Source organism: Uranotaenia lowii, chromosome 2, assembly GCF_029784155.1.
Source record: "Uranotaenia lowii strain MFRU-FL chromosome 2, ASM2978415v1, whole genome shotgun sequence".
Lineage (NCBI taxonomy): Eukaryota > Metazoa > Arthropoda > Insecta > Diptera > Culicidae > Uranotaenia > Uranotaenia lowii.
In genome coordinates, this window is record NC_073692.1 from 124,267,219 (window position 1) to 124,291,578 (window position 24,360).

The 24,360-nt window shown below is 37.9% G+C and overlaps 1 protein-coding gene across 1 annotated transcript; it reads right to left on the reverse strand.

Annotated features, from left to right (window-relative positions):
• Positions 1-17,799: 17,799 nt before the first annotated feature.
• LOC129741828 (uncharacterized) lies at positions 17,800-23,640 on the reverse strand. Its single transcript, XM_055733620.1, has one exon. The coding sequence runs from the start codon at positions 23,638-23,640 to the stop codon at positions 17,800-17,802; it is 5,841 nt and encodes a 1,946-aa protein (XP_055589595.1).
• Between the last annotated feature and the right edge of the window lie 720 nt (positions 23,641-24,360).

Here is a 24,360-nt window from a genome sequence, read left to right on the forward strand (position 1 = left end):
ATCGTAGGATTTTTCCGTATGGGATCTACCACATTCTGGTGAATTTATTCAAAAAAAAATGAAGATGAAATTAAGCAAATGAGCGATTGAAGGAAAACAGCACATTGATATTGAAGAATCTTTAAGTGTTCAGCGACCCTACTCGGAGCACCTCGATCAGTGTACAGAGCAAGATGGGTGCAGGATTTGACTAAAAATTGCATCTGAAGCCATTTTTTATCCGTCTGACTTTGGGGTTCGATTTTGAATATTGCCGGTCAGAGAGTCCCAATCACACAAGACACGGGCGGAAAAAAATAGATGGTATGGTATGGTGGCTGCCAACCTGATGATGGTGGAATCGATTCCGATCGAGAATTGGATTTCCCGGAGTAAATGAACTGCCATTGTCTGCCGGTGTTCGGCTGAATGTTCGATTCTGTAGCTGTGAAATGGCACATATTCCAGGTGGATATCATAATCGAAAAATTGGAAATGAATTGATGAAGTCTCTGTGTGTGGGACCAGGGATTCCTACGTACATATGCGGACGTTCAAGCTGCAGAGAAGTTGGGAAAGGGAGTTGCAGAAAGAAATATTTTCCAATTGCGGGTGAAATTTGATTCTAGATAGTATTTTGTCGAAAATGGGATCGTTTGGATTTTATGACGGCAATTGCATATCACGATTCAGTTTTTATTGTTAACTGTAGCACAAATGAGTTATTTATGATCAAACAACTCGTAATAAATTTGGAAACATTTGAAGGGTATTATTTTTCAGTCATATTTGAAGCCTGGTAGAATTTTCCAAGATACAAGAAAAAAAATCAAAATTTTACTTTCATAGGATATTCTGAGAAAGTTTAGCCTATACAAAGTAAATGATCAAAATAGCCATAATTTCCTTGAAGTTTTGAATTTATGGAAAAATTTTTTTTAGCGAATTGGACGACAACTCTTTTTCGTTCCTTAAAAACTTATTTATCGTTACTTGTGTCAACTTATTATCTTTCAAGAAATATGTGCAATTATGTCTTAATAAGGATAATTACATTTGTAGAACAATCGATGCATGTGTATTTAAGTTAAATTTCCATTCAAACTGAGGAGTCACTCAACGACGACGCTCAAGTAAACAAACAAATGCATTAATTTCATGGGGCCTTCTGGCAGACCAACGAATGTTTGCAATTCCAAGTTTGGAATCACGAACATAACCGACAGGATTTCACTTGCAATAGAACAACATCAGCTTTCAATCCAATAATGCGTTGATATTAATTATATAAATTTGACCATTTCCTCCAACACGATCACAGAACCGCATTCAAACAAGGTTTTTTCAATTCCATTAGTAGATACCACACGGCGACCAAAGTGACCGCATTCGTGGTTCATTATACCAATTTCAACTCAACTTTTTTAGAATCTGTACAAGGATTGGTCCAAAACTAATATGATTTGGACCCAATTTGACACAGTTCTAAACAGTTTGACAGTTGGCACGATGATTGATGAATGATGATTGCATTATAGAGATAAAATCTGGTAAAATTAATAACAAAAAAAAAAACAATATTTTAACAATATTATTGTAGAATCCAGACACTTGTAATATTCTGGAAAGGAACATCTAACTTCCCAAAGTTCTAACTATCACCTTAACTCCCGTTGATAGTTCGAAGAAGAATGTTTATTTTTGTCTTTCATGATATCGAGTGTTGCTTTGATATCCAAAAATAGAAATCAAGAAAACCTTTTTATAAGTTACGATACCATAGTACTTTGAAATATAACAGGTAGGCCATTGCGCTCAACCTCATTTGGCAGCTCCGTGTATGTACACAGCATTCCTACTACAAACAAAAATAGTTATGAAATATTACTGGTTTTCTATGGAACAGAAATCAAAATCATTAATTTTGTCTTTATTAGCCGTTTGTTTGTCTTGGTCTTGAAATCAAAGATTGATTCTCAGAGGTCATATGAAACGGTAAGTTTGCATTGAATTTCCTTGTATGGTACATAAATTGTGAACCGTCCTCGAATGTATGATAAAATCAGCGAAAAAAATTTCTGCATTTTTAGCAAAGATTTCATTAAATAAGCAGTGTACATAATATTTCGATGACTATTAGTCGTTTTGTGAGATAACTTTGAAAATTTTCACAAGAATTGACTATCAAATTACAAAAATCAACAAAATTTTTGTTTTCGAGTCGCCAAGAACCACCAAATAAAACTTTTTAATAATTCAAAGAGCGAAACATAGTTGATGGTATTAGAAAGCACAAGCTCCTATTTTTTTTCATAATTTTATTGCTTACCAATTCTTTAAAAAAAATAAGATTTTTAGATGAATACCATACATTTGCTAACAATTTTCATAACTATTTTTTGGAGCCTTTCACCAACACAGTTAAAGAGGGGGGAATAGCCTACCTTGCTATTTCAAAGTACTATGTTACGATACTACATTTACTTCCTTTTTTTTTTTTGATTACCACCGTGGTGTAAGATCAGTATCGTCAATACGTTATACCAAATTAAACATCAATGTTTAACACTTTCCTTCAACACAAGTAATTCTTCGATTTTCCCAAAACGACTAAGCATTAAGCTTCATTTTCCGCATATTTGAAACTAAGTCATGTAGATTTTCTTATCTTCACCCCGATTTTTAACAATCTTCAATAGTAGATGATTTATTCTTCAAATACATTTACAGGCTTAATGCCCAACTTACTAAATTTTTCGCAAAGCGAGGCGGTCGGAACAATTGGCATTGGTACATTGATACATTTCCCAATTCGCATCTTATTTGTCTCTTTGCAATAGAAAATTTATTATGTTAATTTTTTCTCTTAAAGTACGCCAATCATACTACCACAGACTGTGATACTACATTTCAGTACTCTCTTTTCAGAATCGCACAAAAAAAAATGATTTTTTTTACAGGACAGATAACTTCCATCACTCCTAAAATGTGTCGCCATTCGGTTTCGCACTGTACCTACTATTCAATTCAATCGATACTCTGTATTGCGGATTCATGTCAAGGTTCTTGGTCTTCTTCATCTACGCTACTCAAAATTATCCTGTGAAAACAAAGTTTCCTGTTCCAACTGTCTATGCATGCATTTATAAAAATATGCAAAGTACGACGCCATAAAAGTATTTCTAATATTCACTGAATATAACCGACCAAACCAAGTAGAAGATCATCATTTTCACAACTCATCTTCACTGATCTCCGAAATCTTTTGTGGTAAGGCTTTTCAACTGATAACTTTTCCCCACCACCATTGTCCAACCACTTTTTAGCTTCTCATTAAAATGACTCCACTCCCAACTAATGTATTGGAGCATGTCATTCACACACATATGTATATTTTTTTTTCTCTCGACAGGATGGTATAAGACTAATTTTAACAGCATTTAAGCTACTGATCCTCCATCAAAACTATGCTTCCCAGAATGAAACCAGACTTTCTTGAAACCAAACATTGAACTCCACTTTTAAGCGACCAGTTCATATCTGAAATTCTTCACCTGCCTTATTGGCAGATTGGAATCAGACTTCCTCATGTGCATTTAAGCACCTGATCCATTTCTAACTTTTCTAGTTTTCACCTGCTTTTCGGCAGAATGGAATCAGCCTTCTCATTGCGCATTTTAGCGGCTGATCCATTTCAACTTCTAAACTAATGTACAAAAACAAACTTTTACAATAGTTTTACACCTGCTTTTCGGCAGAATGGAATCTGCCTTCTCATTGCGCATTTTAGCGGCTGATCCTTTTCAACTTCTAAAATAATGTACAAAAACAAACTTTTACAATAGTTTTTCACCTGCTTTTCGGCAGAATGGAATCAGCCTTCTCAATGCACATTCAAGTGCCTGATCCATTTCTTACAACCTGCATATTTGCAGAACGAAACCAGACTTCCGATTCGCATTTAAGCAACTGGTTCGTTTCTAATTTTTCTCTTAAATTCACGAAAATAAAACTCTAAAATAACATACCTGAACCTTTTCCACTTACCCAACGCCATTGTTCTTTATCCTCGTTGCCAATGTAGAATCCAGAAACTTGTAATATTCTGGAAAGGAACAACTAACTTCCCAAAGTACTAACTATCACCTTAACTCCCGTTGATAGTTCGAAGAAGAATGTTTATTGTTGTCTTTCATAATATCGAGTGTTGCTTTGATATCCAAAAATAGAAATCAAAAAAAACCTTTTTATAAGTTACGATACTACAGTTATAAGCTTCTTTTCTACTGCCAGTCAAGATTTTAGGTAAAATGTGTATGAAATAGTATATTTAAATAAATGCGCCTCGTCAAATCTGATGGTCAATCAATGATGAATATAAGCCTGAAAAAATATTTTCAAATACTTGACATTTTGAATCCAACAACATGGCGTCATTTTGTGCTCTTCGATTTTGCAACCAACATGGCGTTAGTTAATTCAATGGTTAAAAGCATTATTATGGTCAGGTGAATGGCTTATTAGTTTAATAATGGTTTTATGAGCAAGAGAAAAAAAAACCTTTCTATTTTAGCCACACAAAATGTACGGGAATGTTGCCAAAATCGAACGAGGTATGTATTTATTTTAGCTACCTATTTAGAGTCGTTGGTCTCTTTCACCATATACAGACCCCGTTCGTTTTTCGCAACCCGAACATTTTGTGTTTACAAAATCGAAGCGTTTTTTTCTAAACCTTTTTTAGTCGTTTTTTTTTTTGAATATTGTTTTGGGTGCATTTAGCACTTTTTATGTTTTTGTTATGGTTTTTTTTGCCATATTTGCTATTAATGAAATTCTTCATAATTTTTTAGCTACTTATTGTAATTTTTAGTCTTCGGTTTGTATTGTTTTTAAATGTTTAGGAAATTTCAACGTTTTGTCCTTTTTGAGTACTTTAATTTTGTTGTTTTTGTTATTGTATTTTATCATCATATGGAAACGTAAAAAAATATAATTGAGATTTGTCCAAATTATATTGTTCATAAAGCGTGATACGGTCAAAATTTGGTCAAGAAAAAACGCGTGTACATCGGTTAAATCGTTTACTTAAAAAATCAAATTAAATTTCTTTTTCAAGTTTAATTAGTATAAAATTCAGGAAAAATATTCAGTTAGACTTCCGCTTTTCCAAATCCGAATTGCCTGGCCTTACGCTTAACCCCTGCCATCAGATTTTGTACAGCCACCTTGTCCATCTTCTTCTTCGCAGAAAGCCAGTTTGCCTTGAACTGCTGCTCGTCCTTAGCAGTTTTTTTTTTGGTCTTCTTTAGGTTCCGCTTGACAATAGTCCAGTATTTCTCAATTGGGCGGAGCTCTGGCGTGTTGGTAGGATTGTTGTCCTTGGGAACCACCTGCACGTTGTTGGCGGCGTACCACTCCATGGCCTTTTTACCGTCATGGCAAGATGCCAAATTCGGTCAAAACAGTACGGAACTACCGTGTTTCTTCTGGAAAGGCAGCAGACGTTTATTCAAAAACTCTTTCACGTAAATTTCTTGGTTGACAGTCCCGGAAGGTATGAAAATGCTGCTTTTCAAATCACAGGTACAGACGCAAGTAACACTGATTATTTTATAAGATTCTCCAGGCCTCTTATAAAACCTAAAGCTGGTCTTGTAGCCGGTAATAAAACCTGGAATGTTGCTTGGGAATGGCTTGCCAAACCAGATATTTTTTCGCGAACTTTGACAGTTTCATGTGCTTGAAAATATCTGCTACCTTTCCCCTTCCTTTTGCCGTATAAAACTACTGTCCCGGTAGCTGCTTGTAGTCGGCTTTGACGTAGGTTTCGTCATCCATTACGACGAAGTCAAACTTCGTCAGCATCGTCGTGTACAGCCTCCGGAATCGTGCTCTGGCCGTCGTATTTTGTTTATCATCGCGATTTGGAGTCACTACTTTCTTGTAAGTCGATAGTCCGGCTCGTTTTTTGGCTCGATGCACGATTGCAGACGATACACCCAGCTTATTTGCGGCATCTCGGAGAGAGAGGTTAGGGTTTCGCTTGAAATACCGGCAACTCTCTTTGTCGTCTTAGCGGCTTCCGGTTTTCGATTTCCCCCCAATCCAGACTTTCTGGCTGTCAACAAACGTTCCCCAAACACTTTAATTACATTTGTAACGGTTGATTTGGCAACTTTTAGAGATTTTGCCAACTTTGCATGCGAGTAGCTCGGATTTTCGCGATGCGCGAGCAAATTTTTGATACTCTGCTCTTCTTCCTTGGACGGCATTTTGACAACCGAAGAGCGAATTCCAAAATCAAAATAGGAGCAATATTCTACACACACACACACCTTCAAAATGAGGGGTGTTCAGGTTTTTTAAACGCAAAATTGAAAGAAATACGTCAAGTTGATATTGACCAAATTTTGACCGTATCACGCTTTAGTGATGCAATTTACTTGGAATCACAAAATTGATAACATTCAATGCTCAAGCTGACTGGATAAATTCCCAACATCTTCTAAAAATCAACCAAAAATAAATAAAGGTGATTTTTTATCAGTGTGCACGAACAATCATCTAAGAAAATATATTTTTTTCCTATTGGGGAGAGAGTCCACTGCGACCATTAAGTTGATCTATTGGGGTTTACCCCGCGTTATTATTTTTACTTTGCTATGCTACTTGATACCCCTGCAGTATTGGTTGAAGTTGCAGTTGTTTACCGGTAGCACTACGAGCACACACATAACTAGGTAGGATCACCAAGTGCAATCTAAGTTCTCTTGAAAAGATCCATCCACATGCATGTGCTGCATCATTGAGGCGTACAATTCCAAGGTATACACGGCTAGCATTTCACTAATGCTAAAACAGCCAATCTTCTTCATACTATGTGTGCCTGGTTATGTCACGACCGGCATTCGATCTTATGATCGTTGGCTTAGAAGACAAGGATGCTATCCTCTAGGTCACGATCTGCTGGCTAAGAAAATATTAGAATTGCCTTGATTCTGATGCAACAAAAAACAAATTTCGTAAATATGCTTCTTACCGGCTAGTTGCAGCACCCCATAGGGACTATCATATCTAAGTATCCATTTTAGTGGTGCCACGTGAAAAGTACACTGGCAATGAAAATGGGCGCCAAAAGTTCCTATAGATAGATGGATGAATAGTAAGCCTTGATTGCTTTCGGCGCCTTCCTAATCTGGGTTATTCAAATGAAAAAAAAATGGAAATTGGGTGCCATGACTTTTATTTGATACAAATAAAAACTTAAAATTAATTTTCAAATTCCACAAAAACTTTTTAGAAATTATCCCTCCGTTGTGTTTTCTTCTCGTGAAGACGAACACAAAGAAGAAAAAAATCGCAGGCAAATCGGATGATCCAGTGAAGAGTTTTGCGTGTTCGCACATTACTGTCTCTCTCCCTGTTTTATATATATACTAGCTGATCCCGTACGAACTTCGTTTCGCTTTAAATCATTGGTACGTCAAAATGAGCTTAGAAAATGAATTCGAAACATTCTTTCGACAATTTTGGGGAAAAAAAATCACCAGTGTTTAAATTTGCTACTATTACTATTACTTGAAATTCAAATTAAACGGTTGATTGGCTTTTTATTAAAATTTATGTGAGAGTGTTTTCTTCTCGATCGGTTGCAAAATCTAGACATTATGGCAGAAACATGTACTATTTCTTTATGTGCACGACTCTTTTGCTTGACCTTCACACTTAAATTGGTATCAATTAACTGCTTCCAACAAAATTATTGCACAAAACACTGAACTTTCAATGAAACCCTCTTTTTCTGTCCCATGCACAGTGGTCCAAAAAGCAAAAAAACGTGATCGTTGCTTATAACTCTTTTAATTGACCTTTTAGCTCTTGGGTGTCTTTGATGAAGTTTTACAGTAACATCAGGTCTATAAAGGGCTTGTGATATAGCTCAGTTGACAAGTCAGTTGCTTTCTGAGCCGATGTCCGTGAGTTCGAGCCCAAGAGTAAACATCGATCACAGTTGTACCGGATAAGTTTTTCAATGACTTGTCCGCCAACTTCATCGTTGATATAAGTCGCGAATGACATAAAGATGTTAAAACGACTATAATCGAAACAAAAAAAAAAAAAAAAAAATCAGGTCTATAAGAAAAAAAATTTTTTTTTCAGATTAATCCCCCTAGAAGTGAGATAAAATTTCTAACTTCTCAAATATTGGTCTGAAGTCTTTGCTGTCTTCGAAAAGTTTATTCAAAATATCATTTTAGGCAACTTTGTCTTGAACGTCAAGTTTCTGAAATGTTTATCTAACGATTTATAGAGCAAATTTTGAATCTAACCTCAAAAAAACAGTTTTTTCGTCGTAACTTTCTACCGTGAATTTTAAGATTATTATAATATTCTACAAAGTTGTTCGAATGTCTAAAATTCATAACTTTGTCGAATAACAAAAGTGTGTACAACGTTATTCTGGAGAGTTACATGTATAAGTTTCATGAAAATAGTGCTTATTCACGCTCAATTTAAACAACACCGGGCAAAATCGGGCAGCCCGCTCTATACCCGATTTGAAGATCAAGGTTTTGCCTACAAGACACATATAAAACCGTTTGTATCCCTTAGTATCCAAGCGAGATATCACTGTATTGCTTTACCATGTTTGCAATATAAACAATGGTTTCTATGCAACAAAAGCGCTTCCTAGGTAAACTTTCTTCTTCTTTTCCAATTGTCGAATGATTTCCAACGTTACGACAGAAATTTTCACTGTTAGTTTTGTTTCGTTCGTCTCAACGTCCAGATCAGAAGGTGAAGTTTTCTGTAATATCTTCCATTTTTTTGGCATTATGGATCGTACTATTTCAGGTGAGTTAATTGGTTTCTTTTCTTTAGTATGCTTCTGAAAATGTGATTTAAATCAATAGAAACTACCAGCTACAGAAAACTTTTTCTGATATGGATGGAAGAAAAACAGGCAAAACTTAAATGTAAGCGCGTGGCAGAATCGATTGCTGAGCTTGTTCAAGATGGGACAATTTCTAAAATCTACAAATATGTTGCACCAGTTTGCAAGTACTTTAAACGTATATGGATTCAAAATAATCGAACGAAGGAAAATATTTTAAAGAATCATTTTGATTATATGAACCGTGTTTTCCCTCTTCCACCTTCGTTGCGATCTAAAGATAAATCTTCAAATGAAATAGGATCTCGCAGACGTTTCGAAGATTTATCTAATTGTACGAAGCGTAGAAAGACTGCATGTCTTCGTACACATCATAACACTGCCGAATTGTGCTACGCTACGCAGATGAAATTACGGTCGGAGGGGAATAACAATGCAGCTTCGATATTATTACAAGCAACTCAAACATCATCTGAAACATCATCCGGATTTTTGAAAACTGTAAAGGAATCATCTTGTTCTGTTAATAAGTACACCAACTCAGAAGCTTTGGCATTACTTATTGATGGCAATATGACTAAAAGTCAATATCTAAATTTAAGAAAAGGTGCCTGAAAACACAATGCCAATATTTACCCTTCGTATCATCATTTACTCGAAGCTAAACGCCAATGTTACCCAGCTGAAATTATTATAACTGAATCAAAGGCTGAAATCAAACTACAGCCTCTCCTAGACCATACTTTCCAACGAATTCTCGAAGCACATCCTGATTTAGCGGACCATTTTTCAGCTAATGGGATAAATCAGTTGATAATGACACTGAAGTGGGGATTCGATGGTAGCAGTGAGCATAGTCAGTTTAACCAAAAGGCATCAGAAGATTTGGAGTTTAATGATGGTCACCTATTCCTTACCACAATTGTTCCGATTTCGATAGAAATGAACAAAAAAATATTATTCGAAAATCCAACTCCCTCGTCAACACGCTTTTGTCGTCCTTTAAAATTACAATTCATAAAGGAAACACCAATTGTAACAGCAAAGGAAAAAAGCTATGTTGATGAGCAAATAGAAAATTTAGATTCCTTTCATTGTATTTTCAATAACTGTTCGGTAGCAGTCAAATACAACATGTTGCTCACAATGGTAGATGGTAAAGCGGTCAATGCGGTTGCACATAACAAATCATCCCAAACCTGCGTTATTTGTTCTGCAACTCCAAAACAAATGAATAATATTGAAAAGGTAAGTAAATTTTTTGATGATAATGCATCAAAGAGGAAGAATGACCATGTTGGTTAAAATCCTCTCTAAATAAACAAAAATAGAAATAGATAATGCATAAAATACAAATAAATTCAACTGTTTATTTTTTTATATCATATCATTTGATAAGATTTTGACATCTGAAACCAGGGACGATATGTTTCAGTATGGTTTATCGAGCCTTCATGCTTGGATCAGGTTTTTCGAATATTTCCTGCATCTTTCGTACCGACTGGAAATTAAAAAATGGCAAATTCGTAGTCAAGACTTGAATGAGTACAAAGAACGAAAAAAGAACATTCAAAAACTTTTCAAACGTGAACTCGGAATAAAAGTGGACGAGCCAAGAGCCAATGGATCTGGGAACTCAAACACGGGTAATACCGCTAGAACATTTTTTAAGAACGCAAAAAAATCTTCTGAGATAACAGGTTTGAGGAAAAAACCTTTTTTATTTGTATATTTGTTTGACGTGTTTCATTCTACTATTTAGGAATAAATTTTGAGGTTATTCAGCGATGTGCAGCTATTCTGCAATCAATGGCATCTGGACAAAAAATAAAGGTAGATCGATTTGAACAATACTGCACTGATACTGCAAGACAACTAGTTGCATTATATCCATGGTATTATTTGCCCGTCACTGTTCACAAGGTTCTTATGCATGGAGGGAAAATTATACAGCATTTTCTTGTTCCAATTGGCCAGCTATCTGAAGAAGCTCAAGAAGCGCTTAATAAAACGATAAGGAAAGTAAAATCTGGAAACACTAGAAAATGTTCTAGGATAGCAACAAACACGGATCTTTTTCATCACCTTCTAGAACTCTCCGATCCCCTTATTTCCAGTAAACGTGTTCTGAGTCGAATAAAAAAAGAACCAATGATCGCAGATGCTCTATGGCTGCTTGGTAAAGATCGCAATTTAAGAAATGATTCATCTCCTTCGGAAACTAATTTCAGCGATTCAGAAACATCGATTTACAGTGAAGAAGAGATTTAATCATATTTTTTCATAACTTTAAGAATCATTTTGTCTGGTTTTTGTTTAAAGGTGCAGTTTTCTAGTTTATTTACTTTGTAACCATATTATGTTAACCATGACTGTAATAACAAAAACTAATGAGTTCCTTGATAATATAACAAATATTCATGTTAATTTTAACTTGAAAATATTGAAAAAATGTTCATATTTTGACAAGAAATGTATCCGCGGTTACAAAGAATACGCTTTTGTTGTATAGAAACCATTGTTTATATTGCAAACATGGTAAAGCAATACAGTGATATCTCGCTTGGATACTAAGGGATACAAACGGTTTTATATGTGTCTTGTAGGCAAAACCTTGATCTTCAAATCGGGTATAGAGCGGGCTGCCCGATTTTGCCCGGTGTTGTTTAAATTGAGCGTGAATAAGCACTATTTTCATGAAACTTATACATGTAACTCTCCAGAATAACGTTGTACACACTTTTGTTATTCGACAAAGTTATGAATTTTAGACATTCGAACAACTTTGTAGAATATTATAATAATCTTAAAATTCACGGTAGAAAGTTACGACGAAAAAACTGTTTTTTTGAGGTTAGATTCAAAATTTGCTCTATAAATCGTTAGATAAACATTTCAGAAACTTGACGTTCAAGACAAAGTTGCCTAAAATGATATTTTGAATAAACTTTTCGAAGACAGCAAAGACCTCAGACCAATATTTGAGAAGTTAGAAATTTTATCTCACTTCTAGGGGGATTAATCTGATTTTTTTTTTTCTTATAGACCTGATGTTACTGTAAAACTTCACCAAAGACACCCAAGAGCTAAAAGGTCAATTAAAAGAGTTATAAGCAACGATCACGTTTTTTGCTTTTTGGACCACTGTGCCATGGCCCGAAATTCGATAATTGAAACCAACTTTACGTTCCTCAAAACTCCCTTGTGCCATTTTTTCTTTTCAAATTATGTGTAAAATAACGTCAGGAACTTTGAAAACAGTGAACAGTGAACATAGACGCCCTTTCCGCCGACCCTTGACACGGAACATGCTACCTGGAGTCAATTGCTCATAGTTTATAACCCTCATCTGAACATTTTCATCTCAATCCGATGCATGATCACGACAATATCACGAAAACAGTGAGCAACTGACATGGACGGCCTTTTTTTTGACCACGATTCAAAACTTGACACCTGAAATCAATTATATTTTCTGTTAAACTCCCATTTGTCAATTTTCATTACAATTCTATGCTCAATCAAGAGAATATCGTGAAAACAGTGAACAGATAATAACCCCTTTTGCCGACCCCTGAGTCAAGATTTGAAACCTGAAAGCAAAAGAGCGTCCCTCAAAACTCCTATGCGGAAATTTTCATCTCAATCCAATGTAGAATAACGTCAAAATCGCAAAAACATTAATCAGTGAATATGGACGACCCCTTTTGCCGACCCCTGACCCTAAATTTGATAACTGTAATCGATTGTTCGTCTCTCAAAACACTCATGTGCAAATTTTCATCACAATCCGGTGTATAATAACGCCAATACCACAAAAACATTCATAAGTTGATATGAACGACCCCTTTGGCCGACCCCTGACCTTAAATTTTACAACTGCAATCGATTTCTCGTCTTTCAAAATACTCAAGTGCAAATTTTCAACACGATCCGACAAAAAATAACGTCAATATCGCGAAATCCATATTTGTGTTGTATGGACGACCCTCTTCAGAAGGGGTCATCCAAAAATCTGAAAACATTTTTCATCCTTCCTGGACCTAATGAGTGTCCATGCCAAATTTCAGACCTCTAGCTCTTAAGACGGCTGAGTCTATAGAGGACAAACAAACAAACAAACAAACATACAGATAATTGCATTTTATATATATAGATATATATAGAAGATTGCCCGGATTTGTCCAGCCCGGATAGGTACTGAAAAAAATCTGGCAACCTTATGCTACCAGGCACACCCGCGCTGTGAGTTAAAGTGACAGTTGATTGCTGACTAAGCATTTTATCCCAATTGGTATGATATCAAACACGAACGATATAACCTTCTTAGGGCTGATATGCAACCATATGTCTTGTGCGATTATTAACTTAGCCCCAAGTACACGCTCTCTCCTATTTAGGAGAGTACAGCAGTTGCATAGAAGATACTCTGCATTATCTAAGCAATTTTTATGATCATAACAAAACAGTTATAAAACTAGCTGCAAATAAAATGCCATAATAAAACTAATGAAAAAAATGTCTCATGCTAGTTGGCTTAATCAGTTTTAGTTGGGATTTCAGATGCGTGAAAATATCTTATGTGGGCCAAATGATCGTCAACGGCGGTGACTAAAGCATATCAAGAGCTGAAAAAAGTTATCAGAGTGCTGATCTAAGGGAAATAACTTGCATTTATCTAGCAGCTTTAGAGATAGTGATTTCTTTGTTGACGACTGTTCGCTGAAGCAGTTTATTCACATGCAAAAATACCGACGAAATCTTAGCCATAAATATTCAAAAAACAACCAATTAAATAGTAATGATCTAACAAATGACTCAGCATGATCAGTTGGATCAAAGAATGTAACCTCATTGCACCCTAACTTCAGTCCATGTTTGTTTACTAAGCTTCTGAACTATTGTTGATGGTCATCATAACATTTGTTCTGCAGCAAAGTTTCCTTAGCTTCCACAATCGAATGGTCTGAGAATGGAAACTTTGATGCACAAAAGTAAACGAATTTTTGTTCTCCTAACAATAACTCCCACAAGAAATCAAATCAAGCCCCGCATCGAAGTTTATTAGACAAATTGGAACGGGCCAAGCCAAAGCTCGGATGTGAGCTCAAGTTGGACTTTGGACGAGCCATTTATCATCTGTAGCTAGTATGTTGTAGCCTCATACCTACAGTCGATCTGATTCGATTGACCGATTTGCTTTCAAGTGTAGGTACCTACAACGAACCTGGGCTGGCCGAAAGAACGAAGCTTTTCCTGCTGCATTGTCCTAAAATCCATTTGGAAATTGAACTTTTTCTCACAATCCTCCCAACAACCAAAAACAAGTTCCCCACTTTCTTTCGAAAAGTTTCGGAACTGACTCCGGTGTTTTTTTTTCCTTAAAATTCATTCGACTGGAAACGAACCGGGCGAGAAAATTCGATTCCATCGACAAGCAGCAATTTACGGTAGCAGGATTACCGTTTAGGATGAATAAACGGGACATTCGATTAACGTTCCATCAACTTATCTTTGAAAAAATTAAAATTTAAATTTTTCGAAAAACCAATAGATTCAGATATTTATGTAGATAAAGCAGAGAGTTGTAATTTGAAAACATTTATTTACATTTCCAAAGATTAGAAGCTCAAAACGGATTTTAAAAAGTGTGAATGTTTATTGCTTAGACTGTAACTGGTGACTGTAGCCAATATTTTTCGAAAAATCCCATTCAAACCCAACACGGTACCATCTGCTCAAAAAGTTGCTCCCCAGTCCCTCTCTGGTGACCGATTCTTTGCTCTGCTGTGTATTGTTATTGAATTATTTTCGGCACAAGTTCTGCCGGTGTCTGTCTTGCATAATTTGGCAAACTTATTTTCGAACCGAACGCCAAATAAGAGGGATGGGAGTTGAGTGTTCTGCAGCAACGTTTTACCTTCAAGAGGGCTGCTTCTGTTCTTGCCTTAGGACCGACTAGAAAGATTCTGACCGGCCATGATTGACACGGTTCTCCTGCCAGGACATATTCCGGAATCCGCCGGACTAAACCCGAAAGACAAAAGCCCACTGAAGCTCACTCTGATTTCGGAAGCAGTGTTTTGGACTGGAGGCGTAGTGCTGGACCGAACGAGCTATACTGCATTCTGCTCCCACGAGATTCTGGTGCTTTGCCTGTCCGGATGTCCGGAGCATCGAAAGAGTGGGTGGGCTGCAAATTTGTAATAAGAAAATCATTTCAAACTTTCAAATTGGGTTTCGCCCAGAAGCGTTGGGGATTCAAATTAGAAACAAATTTGTGCAAATTGTTTCGAGATTAGGTGAAAGTATCCTGAAAAGTATCGAGACTGTTTCTTCCGATTGAGCGCTTGTTGTCATGCTTGAAGTTATACTTAAAAATTGGATCATTGTTTAAGAATACCTACAGATTTGAACAAAATCATGACCGACGCTATTTTACCGGAAAGGAAACTTATCATTTAATTTCAAATTTTCAACACATCCTTTTCGTTCATTATGCTTGTTTTTTTTTTGTAGAAATTTGGATATTCACGTGCTGCCGTTACTAGCAAACCGTCCCATATTTTTAGTAATTCCTAGCAATATGGGACTGTTATGTAAGGAGGGGCAGCTTACATCCAAAATAAGAGTTTTATAAGGAATGCAGAAAGGGTGTTTGTTTTTGTAGTCATTCTGTCACGGCCAATCAAGCATCGAATCCTACCAGCTTACCAGTACACGCACAGTTTCATTGTTTTGTGATGGGATAGGCACTTCCCGGCAATGTTATACAAACCGTGTGGAGCACATCTCTCAGATTTCCCCTCAGATTTCCCTTTTTTTAACAGATTTAAGCTTTTTTCTTCAGATTTGAGCTTTCATCTCCTATGCTCTCAAGGCAAAAAAAGCTTAAATCTGAGGGAAAAAAAGCTTAAAAACGAGATTTACCAAGACTTATTTAAAAGATGTAGGTCACACGATACATAGACAAATCGTGTAACGTTGCAGGGATCTGGTTTGGAGTTGATCCTGATATGAAGGTGCCATAAAATCAGTGCTACGATATATCAAACATACGGTAAATCTATTATATAAAATTCTCTTGTAACGGTGTTTGTAGTACTACTTCTCCGAAATGACCCAAACGATTGAAATGAAATTATTTTTAGAATATTCTGTAGGCATGCGAATCGGTTTATCTATATATATAAAAATGAATGTTTGTCTGTCTGTCTGTTCCCTATAGACTCGGAAACTACTGAACCGATCATCGTCAAAATTGGCATCTGAGGGTTTTTGAGGCCGGGGATGGTTTCTGTAATAGTCAAAACTCAATCCGACTTAAGGGAGGGGGGGCTTCCATACAAAATTTGTAGTTTTTCGAAACAAATTAAAGTCATGACATCCATTTTCTTGAGATTTTTTTTCCTTTGGGCGGTTTGTTGTTCGTCTCTATGGTCGAGGCGTCGCGAGTAACCCAGGCATAGCATACTGATCAGTAGGAATATTTTGGCGCGTATTTCTCAACCAAGCATATTATCTTTGAGTGGTTTGTTTTTCGTCTCCATGGGCGAGCAAACGTCGTCGCAAGAGGATAGCAACCAAAACACACTGTTCATTGATTGCTGGAAAATTTAACAATAAGGCGCCTGTTTCTCAAACACGTGGGGGCGATATGCAACCTAGATGTGTTTTTTTTCTTGCTTATTTGATTTGTACACAGCACGTAGACATAAATGACGCCTAGATGTGACACGGATTGGTATTTTATCAATCAAATCAAAACCAATTTAAAGATTTGAAAAATACTTCCATATTTAGTTAATGTTAATGTAGGTAGCATTCGAATTTTCATTCAAGGAACATTAGAACATGTTCAAACGTTCAACTTTTTCTGTTAAAAAAAAAAAATTATGTTTTCTTCTAGAAATGGTTACTTCGGCCCAAATACACAACTGAAACGAATTTAGAAATGAAGATGGGAGCTTTTTATTTTAAATAATTCTGAAATAACCATCGTACTTTTTGCTTACATACCAATTCAAGTGCGTACTTAACATGAAAAGTGTTTTTGTGTTACATATCTGCATAAAAGAGACTTTTGATCCGCTTCGTTTTTGAAAAGCGAGACTTTAGAACTGATATTCAACTGCAAGCAAAATTTTTAAGAGAAATTTTTAGTATACCCTTAAAATGTTAAAAACAATATTCCCTTCTGTCAACTTACACGGTGGGGTAAGGGCAAACGTCGAACTTTTAAGAAATTCATCTTCAAAATGATTCAATATGTTGGGAAGACCAGAATGGGTATTCCGAATGTTGAAACTGAAGCGGTTATTGAAAATTCTTAAATGTCTTTGTAAATGTCGTTTTTGGGAGAATGAAGTAGAGTTGATTCCGTGTTTTTAATATGCAATATATTAAAAAATTCGTTTACTGTTTTTCTCTATTCTAGGTACTCTATCTTCGATTCTTCTAAACGTTGTACGCGGCTTATCGTGATGCGTTCTTGTATGACGGGTAAGTATGTAAATAAGCTTCAATAACACGGCGACGCTTTTGACGCCTTTCTGGTTCTTCTGAACGCTGTTGCGTTTAGACGATTTACTCAGTGGATGCTAAACACGAGGGTCGTTTGGAACCCGTTGTGGTCGTATCACAATGGTGCTTATGCTGATCACTTTCCTTTATCGAGGCGTGCTCAAATTAGTTATTAAAAACTGGCTCTAGTTTTAGTATTACAATATTTCACAAACTGCTCAATAAATCTGGCGCAATATCTTCTAATTCTGCTTCTTCTTCTTGATTGTTCTTATTACTAAAAAAAATATCTCTCCGAACTATTTCCTTACAAGATCAGGGTCTTTTCGCATGAGCCTTTTGCTATTTTGTATCAGATCTAAAGTCCTATGCCTGATGCACGGAAAAAAATCTAAAAATTATTTTGATGGAGGCGCGCAGTGACATTCCCCCCCGTAAACCAGTTGCTGGTTTACCACTACATCGCGTCGAACATCAAGTACTGCGAGCTTTACAGCCGGTCGCTCATAAATTCCGTTTGCAGTTTGGACTACTGCTTCTCGTACTTCACCGTCTTTACCAGTAGTAGCCGAAATCACTCTGCCAAGAGGCCAGCAGTTGCGTGGTAGGTTGGGGTCAACAACAAGGACCACATCATCCACTCTGATCGATTTGCTCGGATCTATCCATTTCGTTCTTTTGGTGAGGTCCGGTAGATAATCTCGAATCCAGCGTTTCCAGAAAACGTTCGCCTCGATTTGAGATGTTTGCCAAGTATTTCTGAGAGCCTGGTTGCTATCGTCGAAAGAAGTTGCAGGCTTCAACCCGTTTGATGATCCCAGAAGAAAGTGATTAGGAGTCAAAACTGGCGAACTATCGTTCTCTAATGGCAAATTAGTCAGTGGTCTGGAGTTGACAACATTTTCGATCTCAATCAAAAGGTTTTTGAGAACTTCATCTGAAAGCTGATGACGTGGCTTTATCTGATTAAGATTCCTTTTCACAGATTGGATCATTCTCTCCCATGATCCACCCATATGCGGCGAAGCGGGAGGAATGAATGACCATGTTGTATTCGGGCTCGATATTTCCTGGATGACTAAATTCTGATCCATTGAATTAAGAGCTGTTAAAAGCTCCTTACTTGCACCTACCATGTTGGTACCACGATCACTAAATATTTCAATGGGAACTCCTCTCCTCCCCATAAAATTCCTCAGAGCCATAATACAGGATTGTGCAGACAGTGAATAGGCTATTTCAATATGGATCGCCCGTACTGTTAAACAAGTTATTAGCACACCCCAACGCTTTTCCGAACTACGCCTCACAGTGACATTAATAGGACCGAAGTAATCTACTCCAACAAACGAGAACGGTCTGGAAAATGCTGCCAATCTAGTTATCGGGAGATCGCTCATCGGAGGTGGTTGTGGAACGGCTCGTAAATTTTTACAAATTTGACAGTTTGTTCGTACCTGCCAGAGTATGCTAGCGAGTCGGGGTACTATACGAAAACGTTGTCTTAGCTCGTTCAATACGGTGCGATGGTTGCGGTGATAAAAACGTACGTGGTAATGGTGAACTATAAGGTTGGTAATAGGACTTATTTTCGGAAGGATTATGGGATGCTTGGCATCCATGCTAGCCATTTTGCATGCTCCGATTCGCGTTCTGGCTCTTAGTACCCTATGTTCATCTAGAAACGGCCAAAGTTCATAAATGGAACTTGATTTTGGTATAAGTTTTCGGGAAACGTTACCATCTGACAAAATTGTAATTTCTTCAGAGAACTTTTCAAGCTGTGCTTGTTTGAAAAGAACTAATTCGGCTTTGTGAATTTCTTGACCGGTGAGAGGACCAAGAAAGATGGGTTTATTGTGGGCCTGATTGTTACGGTTGATGAGGTATCTTCGAACCCATGCTGCTGTTCGTCTTAGGTGGTTCCAGCTTCTGAATCGTTTCGCTTCGAATAATTCTACTTTCACTTGGTGTAAATGTATGTGATGGTAAATGGATGCTTTCAATTCTTCTTGTGTCGGCTTGGTAACTACTCTCTCGATCGGCCACGTTGGCTCGTCTTCCTTCAAAAATTCTGGGCCATTCAGCCAGCGGCTATCATTTTTCAGCTCTGGTGACCTTTGATATTTGGTACCTTCATCCGCAACATTTTCATCTGTTGGTATCCACCTCCATTCTGACATTAGGGTTGAGTCCAGTATTTCGCTGACGCGATGTCCGACGTAGTTGGAATAACGGCGATGATCTGACCTTATCCAACACAACACATCCCTGGAGTCGCTCCAAAAGTACCGCTGATTGATGTTCAAATTCCATGCCTTGCATATCGAATTGGCTAGCCTTGCCCCTATAAGTGCAGCTTCAAGCTCCATTCTCGGGATCGATAGAAACTTAAGTGGAGCTACGCGAGATTTAGCTGCTACAATGACGCATTCTGTTTTGTCGTGTTGCTTGAAACGTAGGTAGACTACCGCTGCATATCCAAGTTCACTTGCATCGACGAACGTGTGTAGTTGGACGTTTGTATCTAACCCCGATGAGACCTCAGCGCGGAAGCACCTAGGAATACGTATTTCCTTGACTTTAGGTAAAACCGCTATCCATTCCAGCCAACGATCAAAGATGTTCTTCGGGATCTGTTCATCCCACCCAATCGATGTTCTCCAGGTCTGTTGTAGAATGATCTTCAAATGAATTAGCAAATTTGATAGGAATCCTAGTGGGTCAAACACAGACATGAGCGTTCGTAGTACTTCCCTCTTTGTGGGAATGCGGTTGCCTGCAAGAAGTTCGTCGTCGTGCCTTTTTGATAAACGGTAAGTAAAACTGTCCGTGGAAGTACACCACCACATGCCTAGAACCTTCTCCGTAGTCAACTCAGAATCAAGATTTAGACTCTTGTTTAAAGTGTTCGGTTGATTCAAAGCGGTCAAAACCTCTGTGGAGTTGAAAATCCAATTCCGCATTTCGAACCCGGCTTGTTCATGAACGAAACGAACTTCATTTGCCAATCGAATAGCCTCCTGTTCGCTTTCTACACTCACCAGCATATCATCCACGTAATGGTTTTCGATTATGGCTGCTGCTGCTAGGGGATATTGACCTGCGAACTCTCCGGCGTTGACGTTCTTGACGTATTGTGCAATACTCGGAGAACAGCATGCTCCGAAGGTAAGAACTTGCATGACATATGTGCTGGGACTGGTATCACTAGGGTTTTCCTTCCAAAGAAATCTTTGGAAATGTTGATCTTCTTTAGACACCATTACCTGGTGGAACATTTCCCTAATGTCACCACATACTGCGATTCGATGCTGACGAAATCTGATTAGAACGTCGACAAGTGATGTGTTTTGGTCTGGACCTTTTAAGAGGAGGGAGTTCAAAGCGGTTCCATGACTCTTAGCTGCTGCGTCCCACACGATACGGATTTTGTTCGGTTTGTTGATGTTAACTACTGGGAAGATTGGGAGGTACCACACTCGTTGATCATCTCTTTCAATTTCGTCTGCGTTGAGCTTCCGTATGTAACCCTTTGAAACATAGTCTTGAATTTTCTCACGTAGAACATTTGCGAGTGAGGCGTCTTTCTTCATTCTAATTTCCAGGCATTCGTATCGGCGCAGTGCATGTGTTTTACTGTTTGGTAGTCTAAATTTATCGTACTTCCAAAGCAATCGGCCTTCAAAACGTCCATCATCTCTTCGTTTGAAGCTCTTTAAAATCTCCCGGGCTCTACGGTCATCGTTTGATTCAATCAGGGTTGTTGACTTTGTGATTCCCAATCCGTCTATAGAAAAATAATCGCGCATGGCCTGAAGAAGCATGTCATTTTGATTGCCTATGCATTGGCACATATGCACACCGTGGTAACCAGAGAAATTGTGATTATTCGTTTCGCCTCCTCCGTATACAATCCACCCTAAACGAGTCCTAGTCGCGACTGGCTCGTGCATCTTGCCCTCGCGGCCTCTTAAAACATACCCGAGGTTCGCATTATTGCTCCCGATCAGTATACGTGGTTGGACGTTGTGGTACGATTCCACCGGTATCCCTCTTAGATGGCTATATTGTTTGGACAAATCTTGCAAGTTCAGTGATTGGTGGAATAAACCTAGATTGGCAACGGTATGCACTTCAGGAAGTCGATACCTTTTAAGACCTGACGTGGTACCGGAAATGTTGAATGTAACGTTTTCGGAATCTAACTCATGAAGAGTTTTGTTGCTCGTCCAACGCAGACACAGCGGCTCAGTTTTTCCAGTCACACCTAATTCTGCAGCTAATGCGCTTTCCATCAACGTTACTGATGAACCGTCATCTAAGAAAGCGAAGGTCTTGATCGTTTTACAGGGTCCACACAGGAAAACGGGAACCACGCGGAATAAAACATGGTTCGACCTCTTGTAATGGATGTTGCAGTCAGCAGATACAACAGGATCATCTTCTTTAACTACGGAATCTACATTTTGAAATTTATGAAGCAGGGGATGATGTTTGTAAGAGCATCCATTTTGACCACATATTATTTTGGATTTGCATGCTGTTCTAAAGTGCCTTCCTAGACATCTCTTGCAGAGGCCGAATTCATTAACCGCAGCCCAGCGACCCTTGTAGCTGAATTCACAAAAACGCTTACATTTTTCCAATGATGTGCAGTTTCCTTTGCAAATTTTGCAGGATCGATCCACCTCAACCGTTGACTGAAAATGTTGCTTTGGCTTCCCTTTAGGTTCTCTTACTTGGTAAAATTGAGCGTTATACTCCCGAGATTCTAATAACTGGTCATCGTCGATTTCGGTATGCATGTTCAAATAAGCTGGCCCCCTTTTCGCGTTTTTTGATAATTTTGGATTGGCGTTGGCAAAGGAAGCTATTGGCGAAATGGTTTCTGCAAAATCATACAACCAGTCGCAAAATGTGGTAAGTCTAACATCAGCAATCGATCTTCGGTACCTGACCCAATCAACCTGGTATTGTATTGGTAGTTTTTCTACTAATTCGCGAAGCAATGCAACGTTATATGTGTACTCGTTCAGCTTGCATGCGTCGATAGTAGCGCACAAGTTTTTCACAGAAAGTGCAAACTCAACCATGGTTTCCAAACGATCAGCATGAGGAGAAGGGGTTGTTCGGATCCTAGAAATCAAATTATTCACGATGATTTCAGGATCTCCAAATAACATCTTCAAAGTTGAGATGATGCCGCCTACGTTGGATGGACTCATTAGCATACACTTAACCGCTTCGTATGCTTTACCCCGGAGACACTTCTGGAGTCGAATCAAATTTTCTTCAGACGTGAATCGGCACATACTGGATGTAGTGTTGTATGTTGCATAAAATAACGGCCATTCTTCCGGAACACCACTGAAGACAGGTAGTTCTTGAGACACAGCTTTCCGGGCAGCTACCTGACTATTGGTAAGGTCACCTTCAAGATAAACTTCTTCGTGAGCGTTTCCAGGCGTAGACCGAAAAGCACGATATTGCGGCGTTGAGCGGTGTCTAGGAGTAAATTGACCCTGAGCTGAATACATGGGTAGTCTTGCAACATCCTGTTGGATTCGTCCATCAGCTGCAGCGAAGTCGACATATGTGTCATCTGGAACCCTCCGTTGATGTCGTCTCTCGAAAGGCTGCTGAGAAATCCTCGGATGCAACTGTGCCGGATGATTAATTATGGTTGGTTGATCTGGCATGACATGTCTCTCTGCGGTTTTCGGATAATGAAGTTGATGTTCCTGCGGTAAATTTTGTTTTGAACGCTGAAACATAGATGGAGGTAGTTGGCGTTCTTCCATCTTTGTGTATGGATCAGCAGACTCAGAATCGTAAGCCATTTCTTGCATCAAATTGTAACGCCTTCGAAGCAACTCCTTCTTCCTTGTGTACTCTTCTTCATGAAGACGCTGTTCTTCTTCCAGTCTCTGCAACTCCAAACGGATGTACTCCTTTCCCACAGGCCGCGAAAGACTTGGAACGTGCTGCTGTTTCGATTGATCTAAAGACCCTAAATTCTGGTAACTTTGATGATCGCTTGAAGGCATAACACAAAACTTGTCGGTTGCAGCAGTAGTGTACACTGGTTTATTTGAAACTGCGATCTTTGGCGGAAGCGAAGAACTCACTGTATGGACATTGCTAGATGGAGCGTTGAGTGAAAAAATATTTGCATACGGAGCCAGGGTATACGTAAGGGCTAAGGAGGTAGCGGGGGTGGCTATAAGCGAAGGCATAGTACTAACGATTGTGTTGGTTGAGGGAACCGTGAAAAGTGTTGGAGCTATGGTACTATTCCTATTGCTAATAGATATTTAATATTGTTTCTTTCTTCTCTTTTCAGATGTGGTTACCTTTATCGAGGCGTGCTCAAATTAGTTATTAAAAACTGGCTCTAGTTTTAGTATTACAATATTTCACAAACTGCTCAATAAATCTGGCGCAATATCTTCTAATTCTGCTTCTTCTTCTTGATTGTTCTTATTACTAAAAAAAATATCTCTCCGAACTATTTCCTTACAAGATCAGGGTCTTTTCGCATGAGCCTTTTGCTATTTTGTATCAGATCTAAAGTCCTATGCCTGATGCACGGAAAAAAATCTAAAAATTATTTTGATGGAGGCGCGCCGTGACAGTAAATGAAGGTCATTCCCTTTGAACAGCATTCGTTAAAAGTGGAGTAACAAACATAAGTTTATATTGCAGGAACCTGCAGATATATCAGTGAAACTTGATAGAACACAAAGCAGGAATTCGTATTAAATCCATTTTAAAGCCATTACTCTGACGCATCTGTAAATAAGCTTTGCAATGACACTTGCCTTAATATACGGGACAAATGTAAACTTAGAAATTTGTTTTTGAAACATTTTTGAATATTTGACTTTCAAAGAGAAAATTTAAAAAAAACGCTAAGAACTTATTTAGTGATGCAACTGATATTTTTTTTTTCAAAT